The 27,758-nt window shown below is 60.1% G+C and overlaps 1 protein-coding gene across 4 annotated transcripts; it reads left to right on the plus strand.

The window, feature by feature from the left end:
* Positions 1–327: 327 nt before the first annotated feature.
* Positions 328–27,541, plus strand: PDE4DIP (phosphodiesterase 4D interacting protein). 4 transcript variants are annotated; one of them, XM_082766191.1, is made up of 42 exons: positions 328–564; positions 1,139–1,215; positions 1,892–2,015; positions 2,092–2,246; positions 2,868–2,955; positions 8,026–8,145; positions 9,603–9,722; positions 9,963–10,055; positions 10,163–10,378; positions 10,833–10,991; positions 11,341–11,454; positions 11,668–11,805; positions 12,039–12,218; positions 12,487–12,681; positions 13,490–13,633; positions 14,706–14,781; positions 15,326–15,408; positions 15,586–15,702; positions 16,246–16,383; positions 16,643–16,755; positions 17,409–17,536; positions 20,691–20,782; positions 20,871–21,016; positions 21,102–21,417; positions 21,493–21,664; positions 21,773–21,889; positions 21,974–22,448; positions 22,644–22,879; positions 23,100–23,151; positions 23,367–23,584; positions 23,745–23,963; positions 24,438–24,659; positions 24,785–24,916; positions 25,050–25,169; positions 25,272–25,449; positions 25,520–25,644; positions 25,761–25,850; positions 25,959–26,116; positions 26,342–26,479; positions 26,548–26,686; positions 26,781–26,827; positions 27,018–27,541. In XM_082766191.1, the coding sequence occupies exons 1-42, from the start codon at positions 424–426 to the stop codon at positions 27,048–27,050; spliced, it is 6,144 nt and encodes a 2,047-aa protein (XP_082622317.1). In that variant the 5' UTR covers positions 328–423; the 3' UTR covers positions 27,051–27,541. The 4 variants fall into 4 exon arrangements, with proteins under 4 accessions (XP_082622317.1, XP_082622314.1, XP_082622315.1 ...); XM_082766190.1 differs by lacking the exons at positions 328–564; positions 1,139–1,215; positions 1,892–2,015; positions 2,092–2,246; positions 2,868–2,955 and adding exons at positions 3,612–3,975; positions 4,074–5,034; XM_082766188.1 differs by lacking the exons at positions 328–564; positions 1,139–1,215; positions 1,892–2,015; positions 2,092–2,246; positions 2,868–2,955 and adding an exon at positions 3,611–5,034.
* Positions 27,542–27,758: the final 217 nt, after the last annotated feature.

Below are 27,758 nucleotides of genomic sequence, written 5' to 3' on the forward strand. Positions count from 1 at the left end.
CCACAGCACAGACGTGTCCCCTCCGGGACCTAGAGGAGGGTCCCCTCACCCAGACGCAGACCCTGCGGGATTTCGAGAAGGTGACCACCTCTGGGGTCCTGGGTGTGCGTGTAGGATGCGTGCGTCAGCCCCAGCATGGGCAGGAGGGGACGGGGACCCCCCCGGTGCCGTCCCCGTCCCCGTGGGGCGCCGCGCTCCCCCTCGCCGCCCTCCTGGCTGACGGCCGGGGGCCGCCCGGGGCTCGTGTTTCACCACTTGTCTGTCCCCGCCGGGTTCCTCAAATAGCACCGGGAGGAGGAAAAAAAAGGAAAGGGGCCGTGGCGGGGGCACCCGTCACCGAGCTGCGGGTGGGCAGGGAGCGGCCGTGGCCCCGGCGCCGCCATGTGAGGGGTGCCGGGATGTGCCCCCCATGGAGCGCCGGCCATGGCTAACGGGTACCGCACGCTGTCCCAGCACCTCAACGACCTCAAAAAGGAGAATTTCAGCCTCAAACTCCGCATCTACTTCCTGGAGGAGCGCGTGCAGCAGAAGGGCGAGGGCAGCCGGGACGATGTCTACCGGCGGGTGAGCGTGCCCACGGGGACGGGGACGGGGATGGGGACGGGGATGGGGACGGGGATGGGGACGGGGTGCTGCTGTGTCCTGGATTTCCCCCCTGTGCTGTCCTTTTGTCAGGAGAGGGCTGATGGGGAGGAGATGGGGATAGGGACACGCAGCCGTCGGCACGGGACAGGGACACCGGGAGGGCACCGGGCACAGCAGCAGGGCTGGGGGGAGTTTGCTTTTTGCTGTCTTTGGCTTGAGCAAGGAGGACGGGGAGGGCAGGATCTGCCCCGCTGGTGGTAGAAATCCCGGTGCCCCCAGCGCATGCTGGTGGGGAGCTGGCTTTATAAATAACCCGGCTGCTTTTCCAGCTGTCCTGGGTGGCTGGGCTCGGCCACATGGAGCCCCCAGTGCTACCGAGCGTCCCCAGTGCAGCAGAGGGGCCAAGAGCACCCAAAAACCTGCTGTGGGGCAGGGGCTGTGCCCCCACTCTGCCTTCGATGGGCACAGGGAGCTGTGTGGGGCCGAGGGGTGCTTCCCCAGCACCTTGGGGTGGGTGTGCACGGGGTCACCCTGCGTCCCTCCGACCCCACAGAACATCGAGCTGAAGGTGGAGGTGGAGAGCCTGAAGCGGGAGCTGCGGGAGAAGCAGCAGGCACTGGACAAAACCTGGTGAGGCGCGGGGACGAGAACGGGGGGGCGGCCAGCGCGGCTCCGCTTACGGCCCCAGTGCCAGCCAAAAATAAAGGGCAGCACCTGTCGGCTGGGGGACGTCAGGAGCCCTGCTGGGTCCCTGCTAAGGGTGCTGCGTCCTGCCATGGAGTGCCAAACTATGCCGTGCTGTGCCGTGCTGTGCCGTGCCATGTTGTACTGTGCCGTGCCATACTGTGCCATGCCTTGTAACACTGTGCCATGCTATGCCGTGTTGTGCCGTGTCATGCTGTGCCATGCCACGTGACTATGTGCCATAATGTGCTGTGCCATGCCGTTCCATGCCATATAACGCTGTGCCATACCATACTATGCTGTGCCTTGCCATATAATGCTGTGCCATACCATGTTGTGCTGTGCCATACCATGCCATGCCGTGCTGTGCTGTGCCATGCCATATAACGCTGTGCCATACTATGCTGTGCTGTACCATACCATGCCATGCTGTGCTGTGCCATACCATATACCACTGTGCCATGCCGTGCTGTGCCTTGCCATATAACATTGTGCTATAGCATGCCATGCTGTGCCATATAATGCTGTGCCATACCACGCCATGCCATGCCATATAACACTGTGCCATACCATGCCGTGCCATGTAATGCTGTGCCATACCATGCCGTGCCGTGCCTGGCAGGGTGGCTGCAGAGAGCCAGTCGAACCGCAGCGAGGCCGCGCTCCGGCAGCACTATGAGGAGCGGCAGCGGGAGTCGGAGCACGTCTACGAGCTGCTGGAGAACAAGATCCAGCTCCTGCAGGAGGTGAGCGCCGGGGGCCGCGGCGGGGCCGGTGCTGGGGGCCGGTGCCACTCCCCGGGGCTCACCCGGTGCCGTGCAGGAGGCCAGGCTGGCCAGGAGCGAGGCGGAGCAGGCCACCGCGCTGGCCAAGGCCGAGGCGCAGCGGTGCCAGGAGCTGGCGGCCAGGCTGAAGGAGGCTGCGAGGGCACAGGGGGACAGTGGGAGCGGCGACGGCCGCCACGACACGGCACGGAGGTGGGTGTCATGTCCGACCTCAGGTCCCGCGGCCCCTCACAAGCCCCGCAGGGTGCTGAGCATCCCACTAGGGTCCTGAGCATCCCTGTAGGGTGCTGAGTATCCTCAGGGATAGCGCTAAGCACCCTGGGGATAGCACTGAGCACCTCAGGGGTGGCACTGAGCACCCCAGGGTGGCACTGAGCACCTCAGGGGTGGCACTGAGCACCCAAGGGATGGCATTGAACACCTCGGGGGTGGTAATGAGCACCCAGGGATGGCGCTGAACACCTCAGAGATGGTGCTGAGCACCTTGGGGGTGGCACTGAGCACCTCAGGGGTGGCACTGAGCACCTCAGCTGGGGCGCTGAGCACCCTGAGGATGGCACCGAGCACCTGGGGGGTGACATTGAGCACCTCAGGGTGGCACTGAGCACCTCGGGGGTGGCACTGAGCACCTTGGGGGTGGCACTGAGCACCTCAGGGATGGTGCTGAGCACCCTGAGGATGGCACTGAGCTCCCAGGGGTGGCACTGAGCACCCTGAGAATGGCGCTGAGCACCCCGGGGTGGCACTGAGAACCCTGAGGATGGCACTGAGCACCTCAGGGATGGTGCTGAGCACCCCTGCCACCCCTCACAGGAGCCCCGAGGAGCCCAGTGGGGACCCAGCCGCCAGCCACCAGCTCGCGGGGACGCTGCCGGACCAGAATCGCGGCCTGGAGCAGCAGGTGGGCACTGTTGGCGGCGGTGGTGGCGGTGCCAGGCTCGCTGTCGCGATATCGCCCGGTCTCTGTCGCCGACATCGGGCCGGGCCGGGCGGACTACAACTCCCGGCAGCCCCCGCGGGCGCGGCGCGGGCGCGGCACCGCCCGCCCGCCGCCATCTTGAAATGTGAGCCAGAAGCCGGGCGCCGCCGTGGCAGCAGCATCGGGGGTGGCAGAAGGGGAGGAGGAGGAGCGGGGCTGGGGCACGGCATTGCGAGGAGATACGGGGGGTCTGTGGGGAGATACAGGGGGTGTATGAGAGAAGATAGGGGGCTGTGAGGGGATACGGGGTGTTTGTGAGGGGATACAGGGGGTCTGTGAGGGGATACGGGGGGTCTGTGAGGGGATACGGGGGGTCTGAGAGGAGATAGGGGGCTGTGAGGGGAAACTGGGGGTCTGTGAGGAGATAGGGGGTGTCTGAGAGGAGATAGGGGGCATTTGTGAGGAGATAGGGGTCTGTGAGGGGAAACTGGGTGATTGTGAAGGGATACAGGGGGTCTGTGAAGGGATACAGGGGGTCTGTGAGGAGAAACTGGGGGTCTGAGGAGAAACTGGGGTTTGTGAGGAGAAATCCGGGATCTGTGAGGAAATACGGGGTTCTGTGAGGAGAAGTGGGGGTCTGTGCGAACAGGGGGTCTGTGAGGAGAAACTGGGGTCTGTGAGGAGAGGGGACAGCCTTGGGCTGAGGTGGAGGGGATGGCGTAGGGCAGAAGGGCGCCGTGGTGCCAGGAGTCCCAGCGTGTGGCCCCCTCCCTGACGAGGGCGGCTGCGAGGTGCTGGGGGGCTCGGGGTGAGGGAGCGGAGCCCCGGGGGATGCGCTGAGGGAGCCGGAGAGGCCCAGGGAAGGTCCTGGAGAGCCCCCAGCAGCAGGCGTGGTGCCGGTCAGGAGGGAGGATGAAGGAAACGTGCCGGATTTGTGCCCGGGAGCTGTGCGGCAACCAGCGGCGATGGATCTTCCACACGGCGGCCAAGCTCAACCTGCAGGTGCTGCTGTCCCACGTGCTGGGCAGGGAGCTGTGCCGGGACGGCAAAGCCGAGTTCGCTTGCAGCAAGTGTGCCTTCATGCTGGACCGCATCTACAGGTTCGACACGGTCATCGCCCGCATCGAAGCCCTCTCCATCGAGCGCCTGCAGAAGCTGCTGCTGGAGAAGGACCGCCTCAAGTTCTGCATCGCCAGCATGTACCGCAGGAACAACGACGACTCCGGTGCGGATGACAGAGCCGGGGACGGGACTGTGGACCTCTCTAACCTGCCCGATGTGCGGTATGCCGCCCTCCTGCAGGAGGACTTTGCTTATTCTGGGTACGAGTACTGGACGGAGCAAGACGAGCACGGCCTGGAGCCCCACAGCTGCCACGCTTCGGAGGGAGCGAGCAACCGCCCGCGGCGCTGCCGTGGCTGCGCGGCGCTGCGCGTGGCCGATGCCGACTACGAAGCCATCTGCAAAGTGCCGCGGAAGGTGGCCAGAAGCATCTCCTGCGGGCTGTCCGGCCGCTGGTCGGCCAGCATGGGCAACGAGGAGTCCTCCGTGTGCGACACGGCGGAGTCTGCCGGTGCCAGAGGGCCGGTGGATGGGGAGAGCATGGAGGAGGGCACGCCCGCGTCCTCCGTGGAGTCCCTGGACACGACGGTGGAGGCCGGCCCGCTGCAGCAGAAGGAGGAAGATGTGGATAAGGGGGTGAAGGGGAACGGCAGATGTGAGGATCTGGCAGAGGACCGCATGACCCCCAGCTCGTCGCTGAGCGGGAACAGGCTGGAGCTGGCCCTCAGCTTGATCAAGGGGTTAGACTACAAGCCCGTCCAGAGCCCGCGGGGCAGCAGGCTGCCTGTTCCCATCAGGTCCAGCCTGCCCCCTCCCAAGCTCAGCCGGGACTTGGCAGATGGAAGTGCTGCTGGTGGCTTAGCCTATGCCGGTTCTGGGTTCCTGACCGCAGAAAGAAAATCCCTGTCCAGGGCTTCTTTGGGGCTTCCCTTGGAGCTTTCTGAGCTGCAGGAGCTGTGGGACGACCTCTGTGAGGATTATATGCCGCTGCGGGTACAGGTAGAGGTCATGGTGCCGCCGTTCGACTGAGCGGCGTCCCTGCAGCTCGCCTCTCGAGGCCGTTCGGCATTCTTCCGTGCTGAGATAATGCAGATAGCCACGTGTAGCTGAACCAGGGGCTAAGAATAGGCAGCTCGGTCCTTTTTAGGTGTGCTCCGCTTCTCCCCTGTCATTCTCCTGTCATCTGTTTCCTCTTTGTGCTCAGGGAAATCAGCCTGCCCTCCCTTCCTCCCTCGGCTCCCTCTGCGACTGCAGCGTGCTGGCTGGATCTAAGGTCTCCTCATGCTTTCTCACTCTCTGCTGAGAAAATCCCCATTTTCACTTCACCTTTCTCTTTTAGTGGATTTTTTTTACCCACTACTGAAGGGGAAACGTTAAGCTGCTGGGCACGTGTTTTCTTTGTCCCCTGGTAGTGGCACAGTGTCAGCAACGCCTGCCTCTGCAGATCAGGCTTCCAGCCCGCCTAGCGTGCAGATCTGCGGCGCGTGCCCTGAGGAGAAGGTGTTTTCCTCGCAGGTGGCTGTAGGGTTGGTGCTCTCCATAATTGGTTTATTTTCCGAGCCTTTGAAAGGATTCATCAATTAACAGCAGCTGTTGCGGAGAGGCAACAAACGCCCCCGCCTTCGCAGGGCACCTCGCTGCCGGTACCTGCCTGGCTGGTAGTCCTCACGTGGCTCTGGGTTGCCCCTGTTCTGCTGGCTTTAATGAAATCTTCATTAGCATGCAGTCAAAAAGCTGAACTTGTAACTCCGCTGCCGCTTTCCTTCATGAATAGAAGGCCTCAGTCAGCTTCAATTCAGGACCAGCCGTGTCAGGCTAATTGCATCCACATTAGCGGCCTTAGTGCCGCCTAATTCTCTAGGTAGCCTCAGGGATTAGAAACGGGCTTGTTTATTTCTATGGCAACTGTCGCCGTGCTGAATTACGCTCCCCATTTGGCTAGTGCTGCTTGCTGGCCCAGCTGCTCGTCCTGGGAAACCCAGCAGAAAATTGCTAGGGTGGAGCACAGAGTGCTTAAAATCAGATTTTCCTCCAGTGCGCAAAAGCTTCGTGTTTCTGGATGGTGAAGGAAGACAAAAGGCAGGGGGTAATTGCTGCTCCTGTGTGCTGTGGGGCTTGCTGCTCCTTTTCACTGCTAGGGATGGATTCGGAGCAGAAAAATGGGCTTTCTTGTACCAAAATGTGGCACAGTCAGCGTGGTGTGCTTGCAGCTTCCCTCTGCATCACGCTTTGCTGTCCTGGCCTCGGAGCTGCTCTGGAGGAGCTTTTCTAGCCCTTCAACCTGCTGCATTTTTCATCACCCATTTCTTGCCATGGCAGCAGCAGCTGCTGAGCAGGGCAAAGCTCTTAATTGTTTGGAGGATTTTAACAGCAGAAAGGGGAAGCTGGATGCTGCTGGTTACCAAAATGATTCTCATGTGCTTCTTTCTACAGACAACATTCTTAAAAAGAGAAATCTCAAAGTCACATACTGCAGCCCAGTGATTCACATGCATAAATGCCTGTCTGATAACGTGAAGGGAACGTGTAGGACCACAGTTCCCTTATCATTTTTTGGAAGCTGCAGTCTCCTTTAAACTGGCTGCCGTAATTTACGATGACCAAGAGCAATCTGGTGCCTGGGGCAGGTCATCTCTTCGATACCATCTTCCTGAGCCAGCAGATCTTCCCTTTCACCACCGTGGCTCCAGGAAGACGCCACCAAACCCAGCCTCCATCAGATGTGCTCTTACAGCTGCCTCGGCCACCAGCACAGCACCAAGGGAGGCGTTGCCCTGCTGACAGCCCCTCTTTTGCCCACTGTTTGGTGCAGATGTGAGCTTGGCTGGCCTCGACAATGCAGTGCTTGTTGTTATTATTTTCTGAAGAAGCGTTCTGTTTCACTTCGTGTGCGCTGACATTGCTGGAGCTGTGCTGAGGAGAGGGCACTGAGGAGAGATTTTTCAGTTAAAATGCTGATGTAGGGTGAAAAAAAAATGGGGAGCCACACTCTGCGTGGTGAGAGATGGCTGTGCTGAGGCACGAGGGAGGAGGCAGCTTGGGCTTTGGGACTTTGGACTCTGGAGCTTGCTTTGCCTTTCCCCTCCCAGCTTTTAGCTGTTTGCAGGTTGTGTGGTTTATTTTTCCTTGGAATTTGCAAATGGAGAGGAAAGGGTGGTGGTGGTGGTTTTTATTTCCCCCTCCTGCCTCTCTGTGTTTTCTTTTCATCAGCCTTCTTCCAACATAGTTACTGTGGGGGAGATTCTAGCAGCTCTCCCTGTCTGAAGCCTCCTGGTTGGGCAAAGCCAGGATTATTTGCCGTGGCTGGTTAGGGTTTTACTGAAATCTTAACAAAACAGGAGGATAAAGAGGAGCTGCTGGTGTTAAGGAGCACTCGATGAGCCTGGGGGTGGCTCCGTTTGGATGCTGCTGTAAGCAGTTACCAGCTTTTTGGGCAGGAGACAGAAAAACAGTGAGAAGGGCTGACAGGGGATTAGTGTGTGCTCATCCAGCAGGCCGTTCCCGTTCCCAGTACGTGGGTACATCTCGTGAATGAGCTCTCAGCTGTGGCACCAAGCTGGCTACAGCTCGTGGAGCTGAAGGGAACCACGGCTCGGTGCTGGCTCTGTTTGTCTGGAGCTGCTAGCGGGGCACACAGGAGCCAGGGAGGTTCCAGGGATGCGGTTTGGGTGTGAGGAGCAGATCTGTCGTCAGCCTGCAGACGGTGGTTAGAGCCAGACACGTGCTGGGCTCGTGGTAAGGGAGTGAGGAGAGGCAGAGCAGGAGCAGAGCCTCGGGGCAGCGGGGAGCTGCTGGCAGGTCAGGCGGGGAGCAGCCAGGAGCCAACCTGCCACCCAGGAGAAGGGAGATGCAGGCAGCACGCTCCTCTGGAGGCACACAGGCCCAGAAGGGCGTGTTTAAGCCCACGCTGCGAGGTCTGTGAGGGCTGGCAAATAAAACAGAAGCTGCTGCAGGACTTGAGCCATTTCTCTCCTATTTTTTTTTCCTCAGAATCTGCAAGATGATCGTCAGCAGCCAGCTCCAGGTGACCCCGCAGCCGAGGAGCACGCGTCCGATCTGCGTGCCACAGAGCTGCAGGGCAAAATCCAGCAACTGGAAGCTACCAACCAGGTATTTCTGTGTGTACAGCAGGCTCACGAGGCACAGAATTTTCCCCTGGCTCTTGGATTTGCATGGGCTGAGCAGGAGAGAAGGGCACCTGCCTTCTCAGACAGCTGCCTGCTTTTTCTTTTTTCTTTTTGCAAACATTAAGGGAGATCAGCACAGAGAGGGGTGCTGCTTTCATTTAGCTTTAATGGCCCTAATGAGTTTGCTAGAAAAGCCAAGTTGTCTTGAAACACATCAAATTTAGCATGTTGCAAGGGGTAAGATGTTCCTTCTTATGCTCTTGAACTCTCAGGTAAATTATATCCTCTGGGAAAACGGATTAAATGGGAGTAAACAAACAAAAACAATTAAAAAAAAAACACAAACACCATTGGAATGGGATGTTTATTTATAATGTGGGGACATTGTAAGCTGTTGGTGCTGCCTGGTCCACAGAGGTTGACAGAGAAATAAAAGATGTAGTTAATGCAGCTGAAGTGTTTAAAGGTTTTAGGGGGAGTGTCTCTAGAGAAGAGATAACATCACGAGTGTGTAAACTAATGAATAACAAGAAGAGATCATATGGCAGCAGCAGCTTTTTAAGAAACCGAGGCTTGATTCAGTTCCAGGGAAGATGCTTATCATCTTAAGACTAACAATACCAACAAGCAGTTGCTTAAATACACAAATTACGTTGCTCCTATTCATCGTGGTGAAAGCAGAGCATCCTGAAACTGTTAGCGATAACGTCACTCTCGTTAGGCAGAAATGTCTCGGGCAGAAGTTTCTCAGGTTGGAAATCAGAGACAGGTTAGTGAGGAGTTCCCCTTTGCTCTGCAGCCATGCTGTTGGCGTCCTGGCACGCTTTAGGTTCCTTTGTGCTGGAGCCAGGAGGCTGGATAAGCCTCTGATCTGATCAAACGTGGCATCACTCCAACCAGCAGTTGCTGCAGCAGTGCCTGGGTGATGGAAGGAGGCAGGAAGAGAAGGGGCTGCAAGGTGGGAAAGGTGCAGCTGCAATGTTGTGGAGGACCCCAGAAGCAAAAGGCACAGTTTTTGGAATGTACAGCTTCTCCTCGTGGGGTGCTGTGGTTTGTTGTTGTTGTTCAGACCTACTGGGAAATGTTTGTGCTGAAGCAGCTCTTCCTTCTTAAGGGAACTAGGAATTGGGAAGGGTGCTGGGCAACGCTGTCCCACGGTATGTGGGGGGCAGCCCGATCTGTGAACCCGAGCACGGAGCCTCCACCCTGCACATGCAGGCTGCATTGCAGGGACTAGAGGCACTGAGAGAGGCTTGTGCAGGAACAGCAGAGGTTGTTTATGCACTGGTCTCCACCCAGCTCAAACTATTTACAGGCTCTGGAGGGTGGCTCGTTTATCTTGACCTGGTGAATGCCTGGGCTGTAGGGACTTGAGCCAGGGTGTTTATATATAGCATTAATTAGGCAGGATAGACAAAACAACATCTTTTTCGTGTGCAGTTGTTCCAGGAAAAGCTGAATGAACTGACTGTTGAGTTAAAATCTGCCCAAGAAACATCGCAGAGACAAGACCGGACGATTCAGAGTCTGAACGAGGCCCTGAAGAGCAAGGAGAGTGAGGTAATAGGATTGGACGGGCGGGGTGGCGCTCACTGAAAGAGAAGCGTGCTAACCCTGTAAGCAGCCACTGGAAAGAAATGCGTAAGCCATCGCTGTGCATCCTGGAGCTCGTGAAATCATTTCTTGCGAAGGTCTTACTGTTGTGTGGCGCTGCTGTGTCATAACTGTGCTGGAGGCTTGGAATTGGGAGGGTTTGTGCTTAGCTGGCCGCTGACTGGGCTTCCCACCCTTGTCTCGCAGACAGAAGAGCTGTACCACGTCATCGAAGGGCAGAATGAGACCATGGCCAAGCTGCGGGACATGCTGCACAGAAGCCAGCTGGGACAGTTGCAGGTACGTGCTGGGAAAGCCCGAAACACATCAGGTTTGGTTCTGCAGGGATCCTGAGTTTTAAATCCTTCTTATGAAGTGAATCCCGAGTTTCTCTGTTTTCTTTTCAGATGTCAGAGAGCCCGCCCTCGACTCAGGAGCAGCAGGCGGCACTGCTGGACCTTCAGAACACGCTCTTCTGCACCCAGCTGGAGGTGCAGAAACTGAAGAGAGCTCAGCGCCAGAAAGAGCATCAGCTGGCTGAAGCCAGGAGGGCAGCCCAGCTCCTGGAGACCACGGTGCACGAGGAAGAGCAGCAGAAAGAGGCAACCTGGAAACACAACCAGGTATGACAAGCACTCAGCCTGGAACTCCCTGGGGTGGCAGGGGGTTAAGAAGCATCAGTGCTTTGCTCCCATTCATCATTTCTGCCTGCACCAGCCTGGTCCCTGTCTCAAATGTGTCAGGGGGGATTCTCCAGCCTCCTATCTGAGGAGTTGGAATCAACAAAGGCGCTTGTGCAAATGTCCATCTCCTCTTGCAGTGTTACAGAGCTAACCTCTGCTGCTGCAGGCTAGCTGTGATTGCCTGTAAGCTCTGCCTGTGGCCAGAGCACGGCATTTAGATGGATTTCCTGGGAAGAGAAATAAAACCAACTGTATTGCTGTGGAAGAGGATTTTGAGATGTGAAAGCATTGCAGGGCGTTTCAGGCTGCTCCCACGCTCCTTGTTGCTCTCAGCTCCTTCAGGTTGGTCTGCTCTTCGCCGGTCTGTTGAGGGCTGAATGTTTTTCTCTCGCAGGAGCTGCGTGCTGTGGTGCAGCAGCTGCAGGCGGAGCTGCAGGACAAGGCTCAGCAGATCCAGGCCGTGCAGTGGGAGAAGCGCCGCGAGCTGCAGGCGCAGGAGCAGAGAGTTCAGTGTTTGAGTCAGCACCTGGCTCGCAAGGAACAGCTGCTGCAGGTGAGATGCAGGAAGACCTCAATTAAGCATGATCAGCCAGGGTCCCTGCTCCTCTCTCCTTTGGTATTTAGAGATGCAAAATCAGTCGGTAGCTTTCTTACATGCCCCTCAAAGAAAATGCAAGAGATACTTCTACATTTCCAAGGTGAGGAAGGAGGTGTGGGTGTCCAAAGGTGGCAGCTCACATAAAAGCCTGGTGAGCCCTGACAGGCACAGACAGATGCTAAAATTCTTATACCCATCAACATAGGGTCTCGTAATTAGCACAGAGTTTTCTGTGCTGCTGTGTTTGTATTTGTTTTTCCTGGACTGCCAGTTGTAGTAGTGTGTGTGTGTAACACTTCTTTAGGAATCGAGGGAACTTCTGCAGTGCCAGCAAAGCTTGGGCAGGAGCCCCGCAGCCATGGATACCATGCTGGAGAAGCTGCAGCAGCGAGTCAGTGACAGGGATGCTGCTCTGGAGGTGAGCACAGGTGACATCTCCCCGGCTTCTCTGCTCAGTCTTTGAGCTGAGCCCAGGCCAACCATGTATTCTGTGTGCTCTTCTTGCTCCAGCCTTCCCGAGGAGCCCTCTGAAAGTCAGAGCATGAGGGCCCCATGCAGAAAGGGGCCCTGCAGAGCCCTTCTCCCCCATCCTGAGCATTTCCCTCTTAATTTTTCCCTCTTCTCACCCTAGCGAGCAGTAGATGAGAAGTTCTCTGCCCTGGAGAAGAAGGAGCAAGAGCTGCAACAGCTCCGTCTCTCGATAAGAGAGCGTGGAGGCGACCTGGAGAGGCTGCGCAGCGTCCTGTCCAGCAACGAGGCCACCATCCACGTGAGTGCTTGTGCCCATTGGGTCCCGTTTGGCTGTGGTGTGGAGCAAAATGAATCCTTGGGTGAATGTGGCTGGGGAGAGAGGGTGCTGGGGCTTGGCTTCCTCTGTCCCCGTGTGCTGGGCGAGTTTCTGGGTCACTCGTGTTCCTGGGCTGGGTGTAGAGGTGAGTGTGGTGCCTGGAGAGGGTGTTTCTGAACAGAGAGAGAACAGCTACTTCTGTTCTCTCTCCTCAGAGCCTGGAGAGCCTCTTGAAAGCCAAAACCCTGGAACTGGAGCAGGTGTCAGCAACCTGCCAAAACCTCCGCTGGCTCAAGGAGGAGATGGAGGCCAAGTCGTGCAGCAGGCAGAAGGAGCAGGAGGGGATCATCCAGCAGCTGCAGACGTGCCTGCACGACAGGAACAAGGAGGTGGAGGTGAGGCCTTGGCTTCATCTTCCAAGCCTTCAGCCAGTTTGTCTGCAGAGAGAACGCTCCCAGGCCACGGCCTCCTGGCTGCCTGCCTCAGGAGAGCACCTCAACCTGTGCCCGTGCCTTGGCAGCTGGCTGCTTTCAGCACTGCTAAATCCCTGTCCTTGCTTAGACACTGTCTTGTCCAAGCTGAAGAGCTTTTCTTCCCCAAAACAGGTCGCAGCTTGTTGGTGGCGATGTCTCTCCATCTCTCCCTCCCTCTCTTTTTGTTCAGGAGCTCACAGCAACTCTGCTCTGCAAGCTGGGCCCAGGGCAGAGCGAGGTAGCTGAGGAGCTGTGCGTGCGTCTCCAGCGCAAGGAAAAAATGCTGCAGGACCTCCTCAGCGACAGGAACCGCCAGGCGATGGAGCACGACGCCGAGATCCGGGAGCTGCTGCAGGCCATGAGCACCAAGGAGCAGTGGAGCAGAGTGAGTTTTGTGCAGTGCTGTGGTGTGGGTGGCTTTGCTTTGTGTTCAGCAAACGGAAACTGCTCTCTGGCTGCTGTTGGTGTTGCCTGGCTGGAGCTGCTGAGTATCTGAGAGCCACCAAAGTGCTGTTAGATCAGTCCCAACAGCCCATGTAGGAGCAGTTGTGAGAGGGGAGCTCCTGGAGCAGCGTTCGGCTGCCAGGTCCCTCAGTCAGCGGGCAGGGCAGGCCTGGGTGCTCTCGGGTGTGTGGAGGGGCTGCTGCTTCACATAGGTGTTACCAGACCAGGAGGAAAGATATTTCTTGTGCAGCTCTGAAGGCTGAGGAGGTTCTGCTCGTTGCCTTTTAACTTAGACTTGAGCCAAACTATTGCATGATCCTGGGCACGTAGGAGCTGCGGCTCTTGAAGTGCTATTTACTCCTCCTCCTGCACACTGGATATGATTCAGTGCTAACTGCAATACTTTACATTGAGTTTCCTTCCCTAAAAAGGGGGCTGAAAGGCAAAGCTCCATCGCTTTGTCTCTCCTTTGCCTCTTTTTCCTCCTGAATGGGGTGAGGGAAACCGAGGGACTTGTCCCTCTGCAGGGCTGAGCCCTGCTGCAGCCACCTGGTGAGCAGAGGAGAGGGGGCTGCAGTGGGGTCACTGCAAGTGGGCAGCAGCATTAGCTCCTGGGCTGTTTGCAGAGCCCTTCTGCTCCCAAACAACAGATAAATATTGAGATATTTTTATTTAGTCTCTAAGAAAGGTGAGGGATGGGGATGCAGCTCCTGGTCACAGCCTTTCCTTTCCCTTTTTTCCCTGCTCAGACGGCTACCGAGAAGATGGCCCACGCCTTGGCTGAAAGGAGCTGCGAGTTACAGCTCCTGCGCCAGCACCTGCTGGGAAAGGAGCCCCTCAGGACCCAGTCGGCTGGTAGCAGTCTGCTGAAGCAGGACAAACAGCCCCTGCAGGTAAGAGTCGTGTGCTGTGTTTTTTGTTTTTTTGTTTTTTTTTTTTTTGCCTGTGGCTCCAGAGAGAGCTCGTTGCTGTGGGAGGAACTGGGCGAGAGGAGTGCCACAGAATGGTAGCGCTGAAAGTGGGATTAGGGAAGAGGCTTCCTGGAGGAGGATGAGAAGAAACTGAGGAGCAGAAACGTTGCCTGGGTGCTCTGATGTTGATTCACCGGCCTCTGTCACTCCGTGCCTCCTTCTGTTTGGATCAGGCAGCGTGTGGGTCCTTGGGGCGCTTGTGAGGATGAAAGAAATGCACCCTCTGACCTTCCAGCACTGACCCCGTCCTTCCTTGGGCTGGGCCGTGCTGCTGCATTGTAATCCCCTCCCTGACATTGTCACATTCTGGAGGGGACAAGGGAGCTAATTTTAGATCCCCACTAATTCTTGGCAGAGCCTGCTGGGTGTTTGCTGTCTCTTCCACAATTGGAGTTGGTATTTTTAAAGCAGCTTTGCTAAAAACCCCTCGGAGGCTGAGCACAGCTCTAAGGCCACATATGCCATGCTCCAGCTAGAGCAGCTGTTAATGGTTTAATGGTGAATGTCAGTTTGCAGCTGCTTAAAAACCTTCAACAGGTGGCTCACTTCTATTCCCAGGATGAAAGTGAGCCCTGGAGACCTCCAGAGATGTGCTTTTGGGCCAAGCTCTGTGTTTTCCTTCCTGCATAGTCCCTCTGGGCCACATCCTTGGATGAAGACAAAGGTCTACCTAGAGTCCAGTTGAAAGATGCTTGCTGCAGCTGAGTGAAACCTGTTTAATCCTTACCATAAAGAAGCTCACTGCCAGCAACCTCTTAGGGAAAACAAACAAACAAAAACAATCCACAAGGCCAGAGCCCTGTTGCCCAACCATCCAGCTTACAGGTTGGGTGCAACTCTCTTGTCCCCACTGTCAGGCCAGTCCCTCTTCGTTGCTTTGTCATGTTTCAGAGGCATCAACGAAGCAGCTTTGCTGCAGTCTGAGAGTCCTGGGGAAGCTGCAGGTGCTGGGTTCCCTGTAAAGATGTAAACCTGGAGGCTTTTGTGTTTTCAGGAAATGCTGCAGAGAGCTTGTGGAGCTACAGCCCCTGCCGGACCCCCACCGGGGGACAGCTGCCTGACAGAGGGAGGTGGGTGAAAGCTTCTCTAAAAGTCCTCCAACATGACCAGGGATTTTTGCTGTGCAGGGAAGCGTGGTTACGTGAAACTGTCAGAGAGTAGCGAGTTTGGAGCAAGTGGGTGTTCTGAAATAAAGCTGTGCCTCCCCTTTGGGTGCTGGTTCAGGAATGTCTCGGGGGTGGGAGTGTAAAAAAGAGGCTGGTGTTGGGTTTGAGGTGAGATGCTTCAATTCAAGAGCCGTCCAGGGAAGGGGGTTTGACTTTGTGGTTCAGGCAGGGATGAGAAAGGTGCAGCTGGTTTGGGTTTTGCCTTGGGGTCAGGACACCTGGACTTGGCCAGGGTGGAGGCAGCAGGCCTGGGCTGTCGCTGTTGTCCTGGGCTGCTGTTTAAGAGTCAGGAAGGGAAGGAGAGTGTTGGGTAAGAGGCAGCGTGGTGGGAAGCACGAGCATCGTGGAGCTGTCTGACCAAAGAGAGGGATTGTGTCTTACCTGAGTTCAGCGGGAGCGGCGGGCACAGGGTGACCCTGCCGTAACCTGGCTGTCTTTGCACTCACAGCGTCACCAGCAGAGCTGGAGAAAGATCTTGTGAACGCCAAAGAAGAGCTGGAGCTAATGGCAAAGAAGGAAAGGGAAAGCAGGGTGAGCTGGGGTTTAAGTCTGTGTTGGTTTCCCTTGCCTATGGGGACCCTTGGGTGCCCTTCCCTGGAGATTTTGATCCCCCTACCATGAGGGTGCCCCCAGTAAGAGATGGGGCAGAAGCTTGCTTTGGGGTTTTGGCTTTTTGAAAGTTTTCACAACCTCCTCTTCTGTCCCTAGCGGGAGCTCGCTGCTCTCCAGTCTGTTGTGGCCACGCAGGAGGAAGAGCTGCAGGTGCAGGCCTCTGACATGGAGTCCCTGACCAGGACCATCCAGATCAAAGAGGACCTCATCAAGGTGAGATAACGTGTCCTGCTGGGCCAGCTCCTTCTGCAAAGGCTGCAGAGGAATCCCTTCTTTCCCCACATCTGTCCCTCAACATCACTCTGTTCCACTGAACGGTAAGATATCAGGAACCAAGCTGCAGGCTTGCTGTGGTAGCTGTGTCTGGGTACCTCTGCTAAAGCAAGGGGTCTCTTCAGAGCATCGTGGGTATCTGTTCGGGGATGGGATTGCTTCTGCTTTGCCTGCATCCCTCCTTGGACCAGAAGGCAAGGACCCCAAACCCCAAGAGGGCCATCATTTTACCTTTTTGCTCCTTGTGTACCAAAAACTCTTCTTGAAGAGTACTTCTGACAGAATGTGCTGTGTCTCTTCTCAATTCTTGCCCCAGGCAGTTGTCTGTGTTTAAATCACACTGGGTGCACTGGCATTTTTTAGGCCTGGGTCTTCGCTAACACTGGAAACTTTGGCTAATGTGTTCCAGGGAGGGTTAGAAAGCTCCAGCTGTCCTTGTTATTGATCCCGTCCCCCCTGATCCCTCCTGCTCTTGGTTTTCAGGATCTGCAGATGCAGCTGGTAGATCCTGAAGAAATTCCAGCCGTGGAAAGGCTGACGCAAGAAGTGCTGGTGCTGCGGGAGAAAGTGGCTGTAGCGGAGTCACAAGGACAAGAGGCTACTGGAAGCAGAAAGCAGCAGGTACCGTGCCCTGCGGGGCGAGTCTGGGTGTGTTGGTATTTTTTGCTGATGCTCAGTTACAGGGCTGCTTCTCAGCCTCTCAGGATATGCCGAGGGGAGTTTGTTCTTGTCTTTTGTGTGGGGTGATGCTGCTTACCTCGATCCCTTTGATACGAGATGTTGGTGCATCAGGAAGGAGGAGCCCCTGTTCCTCTGGGGGCAGCAAGGTGCCTCTGTGGATGTGTCTGAGCGTTGCATCTCGTCTCTCCTCTCCGAGCAGTTGTTACTGATGCTGGAAGGGCTGGTGGCTGAAAGGAATCGGCTGAACGAGGCTCTCCAGGCAGAGAGGCAGCTCTACAGCAGCCTGGTGAAGTTCCACACGCACCCAGACAGGTAAGCGAGGCTGCCACGGCTCTGCTTGGCTGCTGGGACACGTGGGGGAGGTCTCTGGGGCAACCCCCAAGGCACCGATTGTTGGGAGACCAGATTTTAGGCTGCCTTCCTCTAAAGATGCATTTAAATTCTACCCAACCTCCCCACGTTGCCATGTTCAGGCCCTGGGATTTCCATCCCTGTTGCCTGCTTTGCTCAGCGTCTCACCCCCCTTTGGCCACCTTTCCGAGGCTGCTTTCCCTGCCCAATTCCCACCAACTGTTGGGTCGAGAAGCACCCGGACAGATCTTTATCCAGGCAGTCATCCCACAGTGGTGTGGGGCCTGCATTCTTTGTCCTCCACACTAATCCCCTGCCCTTCACGGGCCTGCAGCCTCGGGGATATTTGAGCTACCTGCCAGCAAGAGCAGCACGTAAGCGGAGTGCTTGGGTAAGTACCGAAGAACAGCTGTGCCTAGGAGCCCCCTGCCGCAGCCTGGAGCCTTTTTTGGGGATGGCTGTGCTGCGGGGAGGCCGAGAGGTGAGGCAGGAGGTGTCCAAGACCCTGTGGGAGCGTGCAGGGCCTGTGCCTGGAGCGAGAGGAATCCCCAGACGGAGGGGCTGATTCGTGCGTGTGCTGCAGCCTGTCTAACCCTCTTCCCTTGGCCGCTCAGCGCTGCGAGAGACCGCGCTCTGCAGGTGGAGCTGGAGGGGGTCCAGGAGCTGCGGGGCCAGCTGGAAGAAGCTCTCGGAAGAAGCTTGGAGCGTTTGAGCAGGCTGGAGACACAGGGCGCCATAGGAGGTGGGGAACAGGAGCGTGTGAGAGTCCTCCCCCAGCATGCCTTCTGAGCACTGGCGCTCGCCCGCCTGCCACGGAAACGGTTCACTAACCGAGCCAGCCTGTCTCACTGACTCTGGGAGGGTTGCTTTGGGACTTTAGTAACGGTACGCTAGAACCGGGGCAGGGCTTGTTGTCTCCTTTTTTTTTTTTTTTATTATTTTTTTTTTTGAGCTGCTTTGGAAACGGCGATCAGTGCAATCCACCCGTGTCCTCGTGTATGTTCCTGTCCGACTCACCCCGGTGGCCACTGATGTATTTGCACATTCGAATCATTCCATTTTAGTTGATTTCCTTCTACTTCCCCTTCCTCCTCCCCCGTGGGCCAAATAAAGATTCCCTTTCTCCGAAGGAAACGCCAGATGTTCTCTATCATCTCCCAAGTGCATGAGTGTGAATTTTTGTACCTCCCTCCCCGCTTTTCTACCCAGTGACATCCCCGGCTTGGGTCGATGGCTGCTGGTACAAAAGGAGAAGGTGTCTGTGGAGCAGTGGGTGCCAGAGCAGTTGGGAATGGCTGCAAGACACAGTGGCACTTGCCTGGAGCTCTTTTGCAAGCCTTTGAGCGTAGGACCAAAGATTCGTTTTGTGCTCAGACCAAATCCTAATCCACCACTGATGATTTTACTGATATTTTCTTGTTTGTTTGCTTACTGACTGTGAGTTGTCTCACCCCGGCTTGCAAGTGCCCTTGCAGGAGATCTTCCTTCTGGTTTTTGTTTTTGGACAGATGGTTGGGGGTGCCTGAGCCCGGAGTCTGGGCTGGTCTGCTCCCGTACGTCCCCATGCATGTCTCACACACAGGTTCCACGTGCCCGTAGCTTTTCTAGGACATCTTTCACCTCCTCAGGGAGGGTTGGTGCTGATGTAAGAACTGCAAAGCAATAGCAGCAGCTTTCCTAAGGATGTGACTCCCCAACACAGAGGGGAATGGATCCAGTCTCGTGCTCAGTCACCTCCCAAAGTGTCAAGAGCAAACTTTGTACCTCTCTGGCCATCGCTGTTTCTGCTTGCTGGGGAAGCTGAACCCGGAGCAGGTGGAGCAGAAGAGCTCCATCCTGCTGGGCTGTGCCATCGGGCCCTGCCTGCTCTGCTGCACGTCTCCTTGTGCCCGCCTCACACACCGTGTACCCCCCGTGCCTTACAGCCCTGCTGAGACCTTCCCTTCCCGGGCTGGGGCAGGGCCAGGAGGCAGCACGGCGCTCCCTTCCCTGCGAGACGAGTCCAGCAGCCCTGTGTGGGACAGCTGGTGCTGCCGGGCAGCTCTCCTCCTTGGTTAGCCTTTCCTCTCATGTTTCATCTCATTCCCTTCCTCTCGCTTCTCTGTGTAGCGCCATCTCCTCTTTTTCCTTCTGCATCTCCCTCTGTAGGAGCCTTTTGTGTCCCTGTCCTTATCTTCCCCCCTTCCCTCCTCCATCCTGGCTCTGATGCCTGTCTCTGGGGAGCCCAGGGCCCCGTGCAGGCTGCCTGGCCCTGGCTGGCGCTCTGCGGGTGCTCTGGCAGCTCCCCTCTCTTGCCTTTTGCTCAGCTCTGTCCCTGCCCTCTGCTGACATCCCTGACACTAAGTGCCCTCAGAGCGTCCCAAACTTTCTGCTCTGTTCTTCAGGGCTTTGTTTCATCCCTGATGTACCTGTTTCTGTGCTCTTTTGCCCCACTGAAAGGTGAGCCTGACTATCCCGTGCCTGAGGGCCCCCTCTCAAGCTGTGCTGTCTCAGAGCTTTCTGTGGAGCTCTCTCCTTTCTCTCTTAATTTCTCTGGAGCCCTTACTTCTCCTCCCCTGTTCCGAAGTGTCTGGTTGTTTCCAGCACAGCCAATGCACCCGGGGGCTGTTCTGCACCTGGGGGATGTGTGCACTTTTCAAGCCATGCAGCTAATTCCCTTCAAGCTAGGCACGAGAGACACAGGAGTCTGAGACGAGCAGCGCTCAGCTTGCATCTCATCCATTTTCCTGGCAGAACCCAGCACTGAGCAGCCTGTCACCTTCAATTTGCACCCTGGCTGCTGCTGCGGAGGGTTCAAGCACTCAGTGAGCTCCAGCACCAGCCTCCTCATCTTCTCTTTTTTTATTATTATTTTTTTAACCTCCTTTTTGTGCTGTGGGTGACGGTGAGGAGCAGGGGGCCGGGTGCTGGCGGAGAGGTGATTCTCCAGCGTCCCCAAAGCCTCTGTGCTGGCTCCTCCCCTGCTCCAGCACATCCTGCAGCCTTTGTGCTGCGTCCCTTTTCCCTTCGCAGCTGCCCACGGAGCTGGGTGGCGTGTCCCCTGCCAGCTTTGTGTCCCGGGGGGGTCCCAGGGCTGTGCTTTGCCTGTGCTGAGTGCCACCCACGAGCGCTGCTGCTTCGCTGGGGCGCTGCTGCCCCTTCCAGCTGCCTCTACTCATTTTGGGTGCCCAGCCTCGCTCCCAGGGCACGGCACCTTCAGGTTTGGCATCTCTCCTGCCTTCCCCTGCTCAGCCCCAGCCCTGATGGCGCTGGTTCTGCCCTCGGCTTGAGCAGCTGCAGCTCCTGCAGGGCTTGAGGGGGGCTGCAAAATGTGGCTCTGGGACCTGCCCAGGCTCTGCTCTCCCTGACCCAAACCCCAGCACAGGGTGCCTGAACCCGAGAGGAGCGGGCTGGGACCTGCAGCTGGGGGGGAGGAAGGTGCAAGGGGCTGAGCTGCCCAGGGAACGGGGTGAGCCTTCACTTGGGGCCAGGAGCAGAGCAGAAAAGCGTGTCCCTGCTTGGGTCTGCGGGGCAGGGTGGGCCACAGCCCCCTGCCCACCCCACACACTACGGGACATGAGCTTCCTTTTAGCTCTCGGGGCAGGGAATTGCGTGGGGTGGGCACCTGCAGCCCCGTGGGGTGGGGGCAGCACCGGGGAGGTTTTCTGCACCAGGAGGTGGTGGCTACGGCTTGGGATGTCACCACGGCACGAGGGGCAGTGCCACAAGCTTGAGGTGCCACGGATGTGGACGGGACAGCCAGGGGACAGCAGGCTCCAGGGAGGGAAGGGACACCTCGGTCCCCCCGGGAGCACCCCAGTGCCAAGCACCTGCCCCGGTGGCCTTGCCGGAGAGACGGGGACAGAGCCAGTGCCACGCTGTCACCACTCTGAGCACCCCGCTGTGCTGTCTCCTAGGTCAGGCCGTAGGGACAGACGGGGACGATGCCAGCACCGACTTCGCCAGCGGCATCGAGGAGGAGGTGGCTCGCAGCGCCGCGACCCAGCACGTAAGTTGGGGTGTGCAGCACCGGGAAGAGGGGCTGTGGGGCCGGGCAGCGCGCTGTGCCCCGTCACCCTCTGCCTCTGTCCCTCTAGAACAGCCCCCGGGTCACCAAGGAGAGCAGGGGCACCGAGAAGGCACCACCGAGGAGTGCAACGCCAGGGCTACGGGCAGAAGAGGAGCTGCGGGAGCTGAAGGCGCAGCTGGAGGAAGCCGGCTTCTCCTCTGTGTCCCACATCAGGCAAGAGCCCCCCGGGGTGGGAGCAGGCGGGTGGCGGTGGCCCCAAGGGGATCCTCATGCCCCTCACGGCGCCGTGTGCTGCCAGGAAGGCGATGCTGAGCCTGTGCCTGGAGAATGCGGAGCTGAAGGAGCGGATGGGCGAAGCCACGTTGCTGCTGGAGAGCGGGGAGCAGGAGGAGGCCGGGCTGGGGGGCTCCGCGTCACCTGAGCCCCGCAGGACGCAGCGCAAGGGTCGCGGTGGCCTCGGGGAGCGCCAGGCTGGTGGCAGCGGGGACAGCCAGGGGCTCGCAGCGGAGAGGGGAGCTGTGCCCACCAAGCGCCCCGCGCTGGAGGCGCGGAGCCGGGACGACGCGCCCAAGAGACCCTGCCCCAGTGCCCCTGGCGGAGGGGACGGGAGCCATGTGAGTGCTGCGGGGAGCGGGACGGGGACGGGGACGGAGGTCTGGGGGAGCTCACAGCCCCGTTTCTCTTTCCAGCAGGAGGAGGGCACGGCCCCAGGCGGGGGCTGGCCGGGGCTGGGCGCGGAGCTGCGCTCTCAGGTGGCGCAGGGGCAGAAGCAGTGCCAGGAGCTGCAGGACAAGCTGGCCGCCTCGGAGGCCACGGTGCGGGCGCAGGCGGAGCAGCTGGAGAAGTACCACGTCCTGCTCCGTGAGTAGTGGGGCGGGAGGGATGGGGGGGTCTGTGCCAAACCTGGCATGCCCCGTGCGTGCGTCCAGCCTGGAGGGGGGCACCCTGAGCTGACGGCGTGCCCGGCAGGTGAACCCCATGCCCAGCAGCTCAGCAAGCAAGTGCAGGTGGACTTCCAGGACCTGGGCTACGAGACCTGCGGGCGAAGCGAGACCGAAGTGGACCGGGATGAGACCACCAGTCCTGGTGAGGAAAGCTGGGGGCTTTGGGGACCCCGCGCCTCGCCCGTATGGCACAGAAAAGTGACACCGTGCCCTGTCCCCCCCGCAGAGTGCGAGGAGCCGGACGTGTTCAGCGAGCCCAGCCTGGGCGAGGAGCTGGGGTCCCCGTGCCGCCTGGGGGTACCCAGGGCAGGCAAGGCTGCCCTGAAAGCCACGTCCCCTCCCGACGTGGCAGCCCTGTGCCAGCACATCAAGGACCTCAAGGCGCAGCTGCTGAACGCCAACAAGGTGATCCAGAGCCTGCAGCGCCGGGCCCGCTCCGTCTCCGTCACCAGCGGCTACACCTCGGGCACCGAGCGGCCCCCGCCGGGCCCCGCCGCATTGGCCTCGCCATCCCACAGCCTGACCGATGAGGATGAGGGCTGGCAGTCGGACGGCCGTGGCACCCTCTGCCCGCCCGCCCCGTGGGCACAGCACGACCTGGAGCAGCTGGTGCAGCGCGTGGCTCTCCTCGAGGCACAGCTGCCTGCCACCAAGCCCGGAGGGGGTTTTCCCAAGGAGCTGCAATCTGCTGCGTGGCCGGGGTATGGATGGGGGAGATTGGGGCCACATTGGGGTCTGGGGGGGTTTCTAGGGGTTGTCCAAGGTGGTGGCTTCTTGTTGTGTGCTCTACCCACAGCCAGGCTCTCAGGGACACCCCCACGGCATCCTGTCCATGCCGGGTTACCCAGGGGGTGTCAGGCAGCCCTGTGACCCCCCTGTTTTCCAATCCCCCCCAGGAAATACAACTCGCTGATCCAAGCTCAGGCCCGGGAGCTCTCCCACCTGCGGCAGACGCTGCGGGAGGGCCGCGGGGTGAGCCGCAGCCTGGCCCAGCACCTGCGTGACGCCCTGAGGTCCTTCGAGGAGCTCCTCCGTGGGACTGACATCGATTACTACCTGGGCCAGGGCTTCCGGGAGCAGCTGGCACAGGGCAGGCAGCTGGCCGAGAGGCTCAGCGACAAGCTGGGCACCAGTAAGCGCCTTTGGGGCGGGTGCTGGGGTGTAATGGGGCGTGCTGGGGTGGAAAGGGATGCTTTAATGGGTGCTGTGAAGGGCTGGGACCGTTTGGACACCCTGTGCTTTATGGGTTACCTGCTCTGAGCTGGGCTGTCCTGCGAGGGCTCTGTTTGGGGTCCAGGCAGCCTGGGGTATGGGGACACTGACCGGTTCATACCTGGCTTGTTTTTTTTCAGGAGATCGACAGGATGGGGAGGATAAAACCAGCCACGAGCTCCTGGCACTGAGGTACCTGCTGCTAGGGAGCTCTGGGGGGAGGACCTGCTCTGCAGGGGCACCCTGGGCTGCTCTGTCACTGCTCTCAGGGGCTCCAGGGTGCTCCGGGTGGGCGTCCTGGGGCTGCCTCTCTGGGTTTGGCACCCTGGGCTGCCATGCTGCATGAGTGGGAAGTCGGGGTGTCATGCTGGAGCGAGCACAGCCCCAGCGATGCCCTGTCCCTGCAGGCTCAGCCGGGAGCTCCAGGAGAAGGAGAAGGTGATTGAGAGCCTGGAGGCGAAGCTGCAGGAGCGCTGCGAGTCCCCGGGCAGCAGCCGCCCGCCCTCCGAGTCGTCCCGCTCTGCCACCAGCGCCTCCTTCGTGTCCGACGCGCTGGAGCCCTGCTCCGACGGGGACGCAGCCAGCGAGTGCAGCCAGTGCCACGAGGAGCCCGCCCGGCTCACAGGTACCACGGGGGGGCCACGACCACGGGCTGGGGACGTGCAGCACCCGGATCCCTGCTGCGGTGGGCACCTGTGTGGCTCAGCACCTCGGGGAGGACAGGACCCCCCCAAACTGAGCCAGAGCTGCGTTAACACCTCTCTCCCTCTCTCTCCTGTCTCTAGGCCTTCACTTTGACTCCTTGTCCAAACCCGTTAGTGCCCCCCTGCCTGCACTGACCCCGGGGCTCTCCCCGTTCCTGCCCACGGGGCTCCCCCCGCCCGCAGCCCCCGCGCTGCTGGGCTGCTGCGGGGCCCCTGCCTGCTCCCTGGCCGAGGCGCAGCAGGAGCTGCAGGTGCTCCGGAGGCAGCTGGGAGAAAGGGAGCGCCTGCCTCCTGCACAGGGTTGGTGCCGCCTGCCCTGCGTGCTGCATGGCCCCCCCGGCCCCCTCTGCCCTGCCCTGGTCCTTCTCTTGCTCCCTGGGGCCACTGCTTTGAGGCCAGATCCCAATATTTTGGTTAAGGGACGATGGGGACGTGGCTCTCCTGCATGAGAGGTGGGGTGGGTGGGATGGGCACAGCCTGAGGCAGCACTGGCAAGTGGTGCGGGTGCCTGGGCTCCATGGGGGAGGGTTGGTGTGGTTAGGTGTTGTGTAGGGGCAGGGCTGAGACCCCACAACTCAATTCATGTAATCAGTGCGTGCCGGGAGAACCTCTGCTCTTTGGGGTGAATGGGTTTGAGCAGGGCTGGGGACGGGGACAGCGGGCTGCACGGCTGGGCATAGCAAGGAGGCCGTGGCAAGAGGGTTTGTTACCCCTGTTCTTCCTCCCTGCTCACTGCTCTCCTCCTCCTCACCCTTTTGCCCCGTGTGTGTGCAGGTGTGACTCTCCCCGTGCCAACAGCCAAGCCCACAGCCTCGCTGGGACCCTTCGGAGAGGGCGGCAAGCTCGCGGCACCGCTCTGCCAGCACGGCGCCCTGCAGAGCCTGGCCAAGGCGCCCGGGGCCAGCGACACCCATGTCCCCTGGGACGTGCCTGCTCCCGGCCTGCCCCTTACCGGGGCGCTGCCTTCGGGGTACCCGTCCAGCCAGAAGCTAACAGGTACGCTCCTTGGGGGCACCCCGGGAGGAAAAGGGAGGAGGCGCAGCCCCAGGAGTGCTGTGGGGATGGCACGGGGCAGGCGGCGCGGCCATCCCCGCCCTGAGACGTCTCCCTGGCTGCGTCAGGGGCAGACCTGCTGGAGGAGCACTTGGTGGAGATCCGCAGCCTGCGGCAGCGCCTGGAGGAGTCCATCTGCACCAACGACCGGCTCCGGGAGCAGCTGGAGCGCCGCCTGGCCTCTACCGGCAAGGCCAGCGGTGCGGGGCTGCAGCGGGGCCAGCTGGGGGGGGGTGGCAGGCTTTGCACGCCCCCATGGCACGGGGAAAAGCCCTCGGGCCCTGCGTGGCGCGGTGCTGCGGAGAGGGGCTCAGCACCCGTCCCCCGTTGCAGGTTTGCCCGGCGATGTGTTTGCCCAGGGGCCGGAGCTGGGGCTGCAGCTGAGCGGGGAGAACCGGGCGCTGCGCGAGGACAACCAGAGCCTGCGGCTGCAGTGCGACCGCCTCTCCCGAGGTAGGGCCGGGACAGAAACCTCGGGGGCTGAGTCCCCCCGTGGGGTCACCCCGCTCGCTGAATGGGGTGTTGGTGACGTCCCCGTGTGCTCCGTGTCCCCAGAGCTGGCACGGGTGCAGGAGACGCTCCTGGCCGCCTGCTCCCGGGTGCGGGAGGCTGAAGCAGAGCTGGGCCAGAGGCGCGGGGAGCAGCGCAGGCTGGCGGAGGAGCTCAGCAAGCAGCAGGAGAGCATCCGGCAGCTGCGGGACGAGCGGCTGGCTCTGCAGGAGGACAACAACAGGTAAGGTTTGGGGCCGGCGGGGCTGGGTGGCGTGCGGGTGGCTCCAGACCCACGTGGCACCTTTCTGCAGGCTGCAGCACACGGTGACGCTCCTGCAGCAGCAGGGTGATGAGCACCGCCTGCTCCTGCAGGCCCTGCGCACGGAGCTGCACGTCTACCAGAGCCTTCCCGGCCCCGCTGCCGAGCCCCGTGCAGGTACAGGGCCCGTGCACAGCTCACCCAGCTCGGGGTGCCTGTCCCAGCAGCAGGAGGGAGGGAAGGCCCCCAGCAGCCCCGTGCAGGGAGCCCCAGTCTGTTGCTTCTTCTTCCAGGCTGCTTCCCGTCCCCTCCGGTGCGGGATGTTGGCACCAGCTCAGCAGCTTTCTCTCCACCACCCTCTAAGACATCGGTGCAGGTGGACGGTAAGTACCGCTGCTGAGACCGAGAAACTCGTGGCACCCTTTCTGAGAGGGCAAAGCCAAGCCCCGAGGAGGACCTCAGGGGTCCTCACCCCGCTCTGCTCTCCCCAGAGACGCTCGGGGCAGACCCAGCGGTGAGGAGGAGCGAGGGACCGACGGGGGCTCACGTTGTGGGCCGCCTGGACACCTACCGCTCCCTGGAGCAGCGCATCCTGGAGGGAAAGGCGCTGGCCTGCGAGCTGACGTGTGCGACGTGCCCGGGAAAGGAGGTAAAGCGTGGGCAGGACGGGGCTGGAGCAAGGAGGGAGGCTCCGTCTGCGCCACGGATAAATCGGGCTGCTGGCAGCCAGGCAAGGTGGCACTGCGGGGGATTTAGGGCAGGATCTTTGCAGCACGGGGTCCCCGTAGCAGGCACGAGTGTGCTCGAAGCATATTGGAGGGGATCCAGCCCGGGGTGCCCCAGCAGCAGCCACTCCTGCACCCTTCTCCCACAGGTGCCGGGGTACGCGGGCGCGGGACAGCTGTGGGGCAGCGCCAGCACCCTGCAGCGCGTGCTGGAGGAGTGTGCCTCTCTCCTCACCACCTTCTGGAGCACCGTGCTGCCCGTCAGCCCTGCCCAGCACCAGGGCAAGGTGAGCACCGTGCTGGGCGCTGGGATGGGGCCGGGCGCGCGCCGCTCACGGCCCCCGTCTCGTCCCAGGAGCAGGCTTTGCAGGGCGAGATCGCGGCGCTGCGTGCCCAGCTCCGTGAGAAGGACGATGCCCTGCAGAGCACGGCCGAGCGGCTCCGCGGCATGGCCCGGCTCAAGGACAGCATGGAGCAGTTCATCGTCAGCCAGCGTAGGTGGCACGGCCAAATTGGCCCCGTTCCTGCTTTATGGGGCCGCTCCGTGGCGCGGCGACCTCGCTGACCCTGTCCCCTTCTCCCTGGCAGTGACCAGGACTCACGGCGTGCTGCGCAAGGCCAGGACCAACCTGGAGGTGAGCCTGCCCTGGCCGCCAGGACAAAGCGGGGTGCCCTCACCCTGGGGACGGGCGTGGATGCGGTTCTGCTGGCTGTCCCCACCCTCTGCGTCCCTGTCCTCATCCCCCAAGAGCCCCCTGCAGAGTGTTGACCCCGCTGTTGCCCTGCTGGCCAGCTGAGCACTCACCACGTGTGTTCCCTCGCCAGGTGAAGGCCCAGCAGGCCCTGCCCGTCGCGTGAACCCCCAGCGGGGTGGGAGCGACGTCCCCGGCCACACCACGGCCCGCCAGCCACCGAGCCGTGCCGCCTCCAAGGGCTGGAGCAGACAGGGCTCAGAGGTGCCCGGCGCTGCCCCAAAACCAGGCACTGCGCAGTGGGTTTGGGGCAGCGCCGGGCGTCGCCTTCCCTCCGTTTGCCTTCGCTTGGCGTCGCAGCAGCAGCTGCTGGCTTGGGCTTTGCCTTCCCCACGCTTCTGCGTGTGCTCCCTCCCACCCGTGGGGTGTCACGGCCCTCCGGCCCTGGGACTCGGTCCCACCCGTACCCCTGCTGCACGCTGCCCCTGCTCGTGGCTGTTTGTATATAGAGACAGGTACAGGTACGGATATCGGAGCTGCGTCCCAGGGGCTCCCCGGGCGTGCCGGGGCCCCGGCGCGGGAGGAAGATGTAAGAAATGTCGTGTTCTGTCCAGCGGCTTCAGAGTCCCCAATAAAGCTTTCCTGTGGGTCCTGGTGTTTCTGGCACGCCTGTCCCTGCAGCTCTGCCCTCCTCCCCAAGCCCCCCAGGCCACAGGGGGCTGTAGGTGGTGGCTGTGCCCAGGGGGACAGCTCTGACCCCTCCTGGAGCCCCCTCAGGGCAGCTCTGTGCCCTGTGGGATGCTCCCTTCCACCCAGGGGCTGCCCCACAACCAGCAGCCCAGCACCCGTGATGCCACGCGAGGCTTCACCGCTC

Source organism: Aythya marila (genome assembly GCF_965140915.1).
Source record: "Aythya marila genome assembly, chromosome: 8".
NCBI classification, from domain to species: Eukaryota; Metazoa; Chordata; class Aves; order Anseriformes; family Anatidae; genus Aythya; species Aythya marila.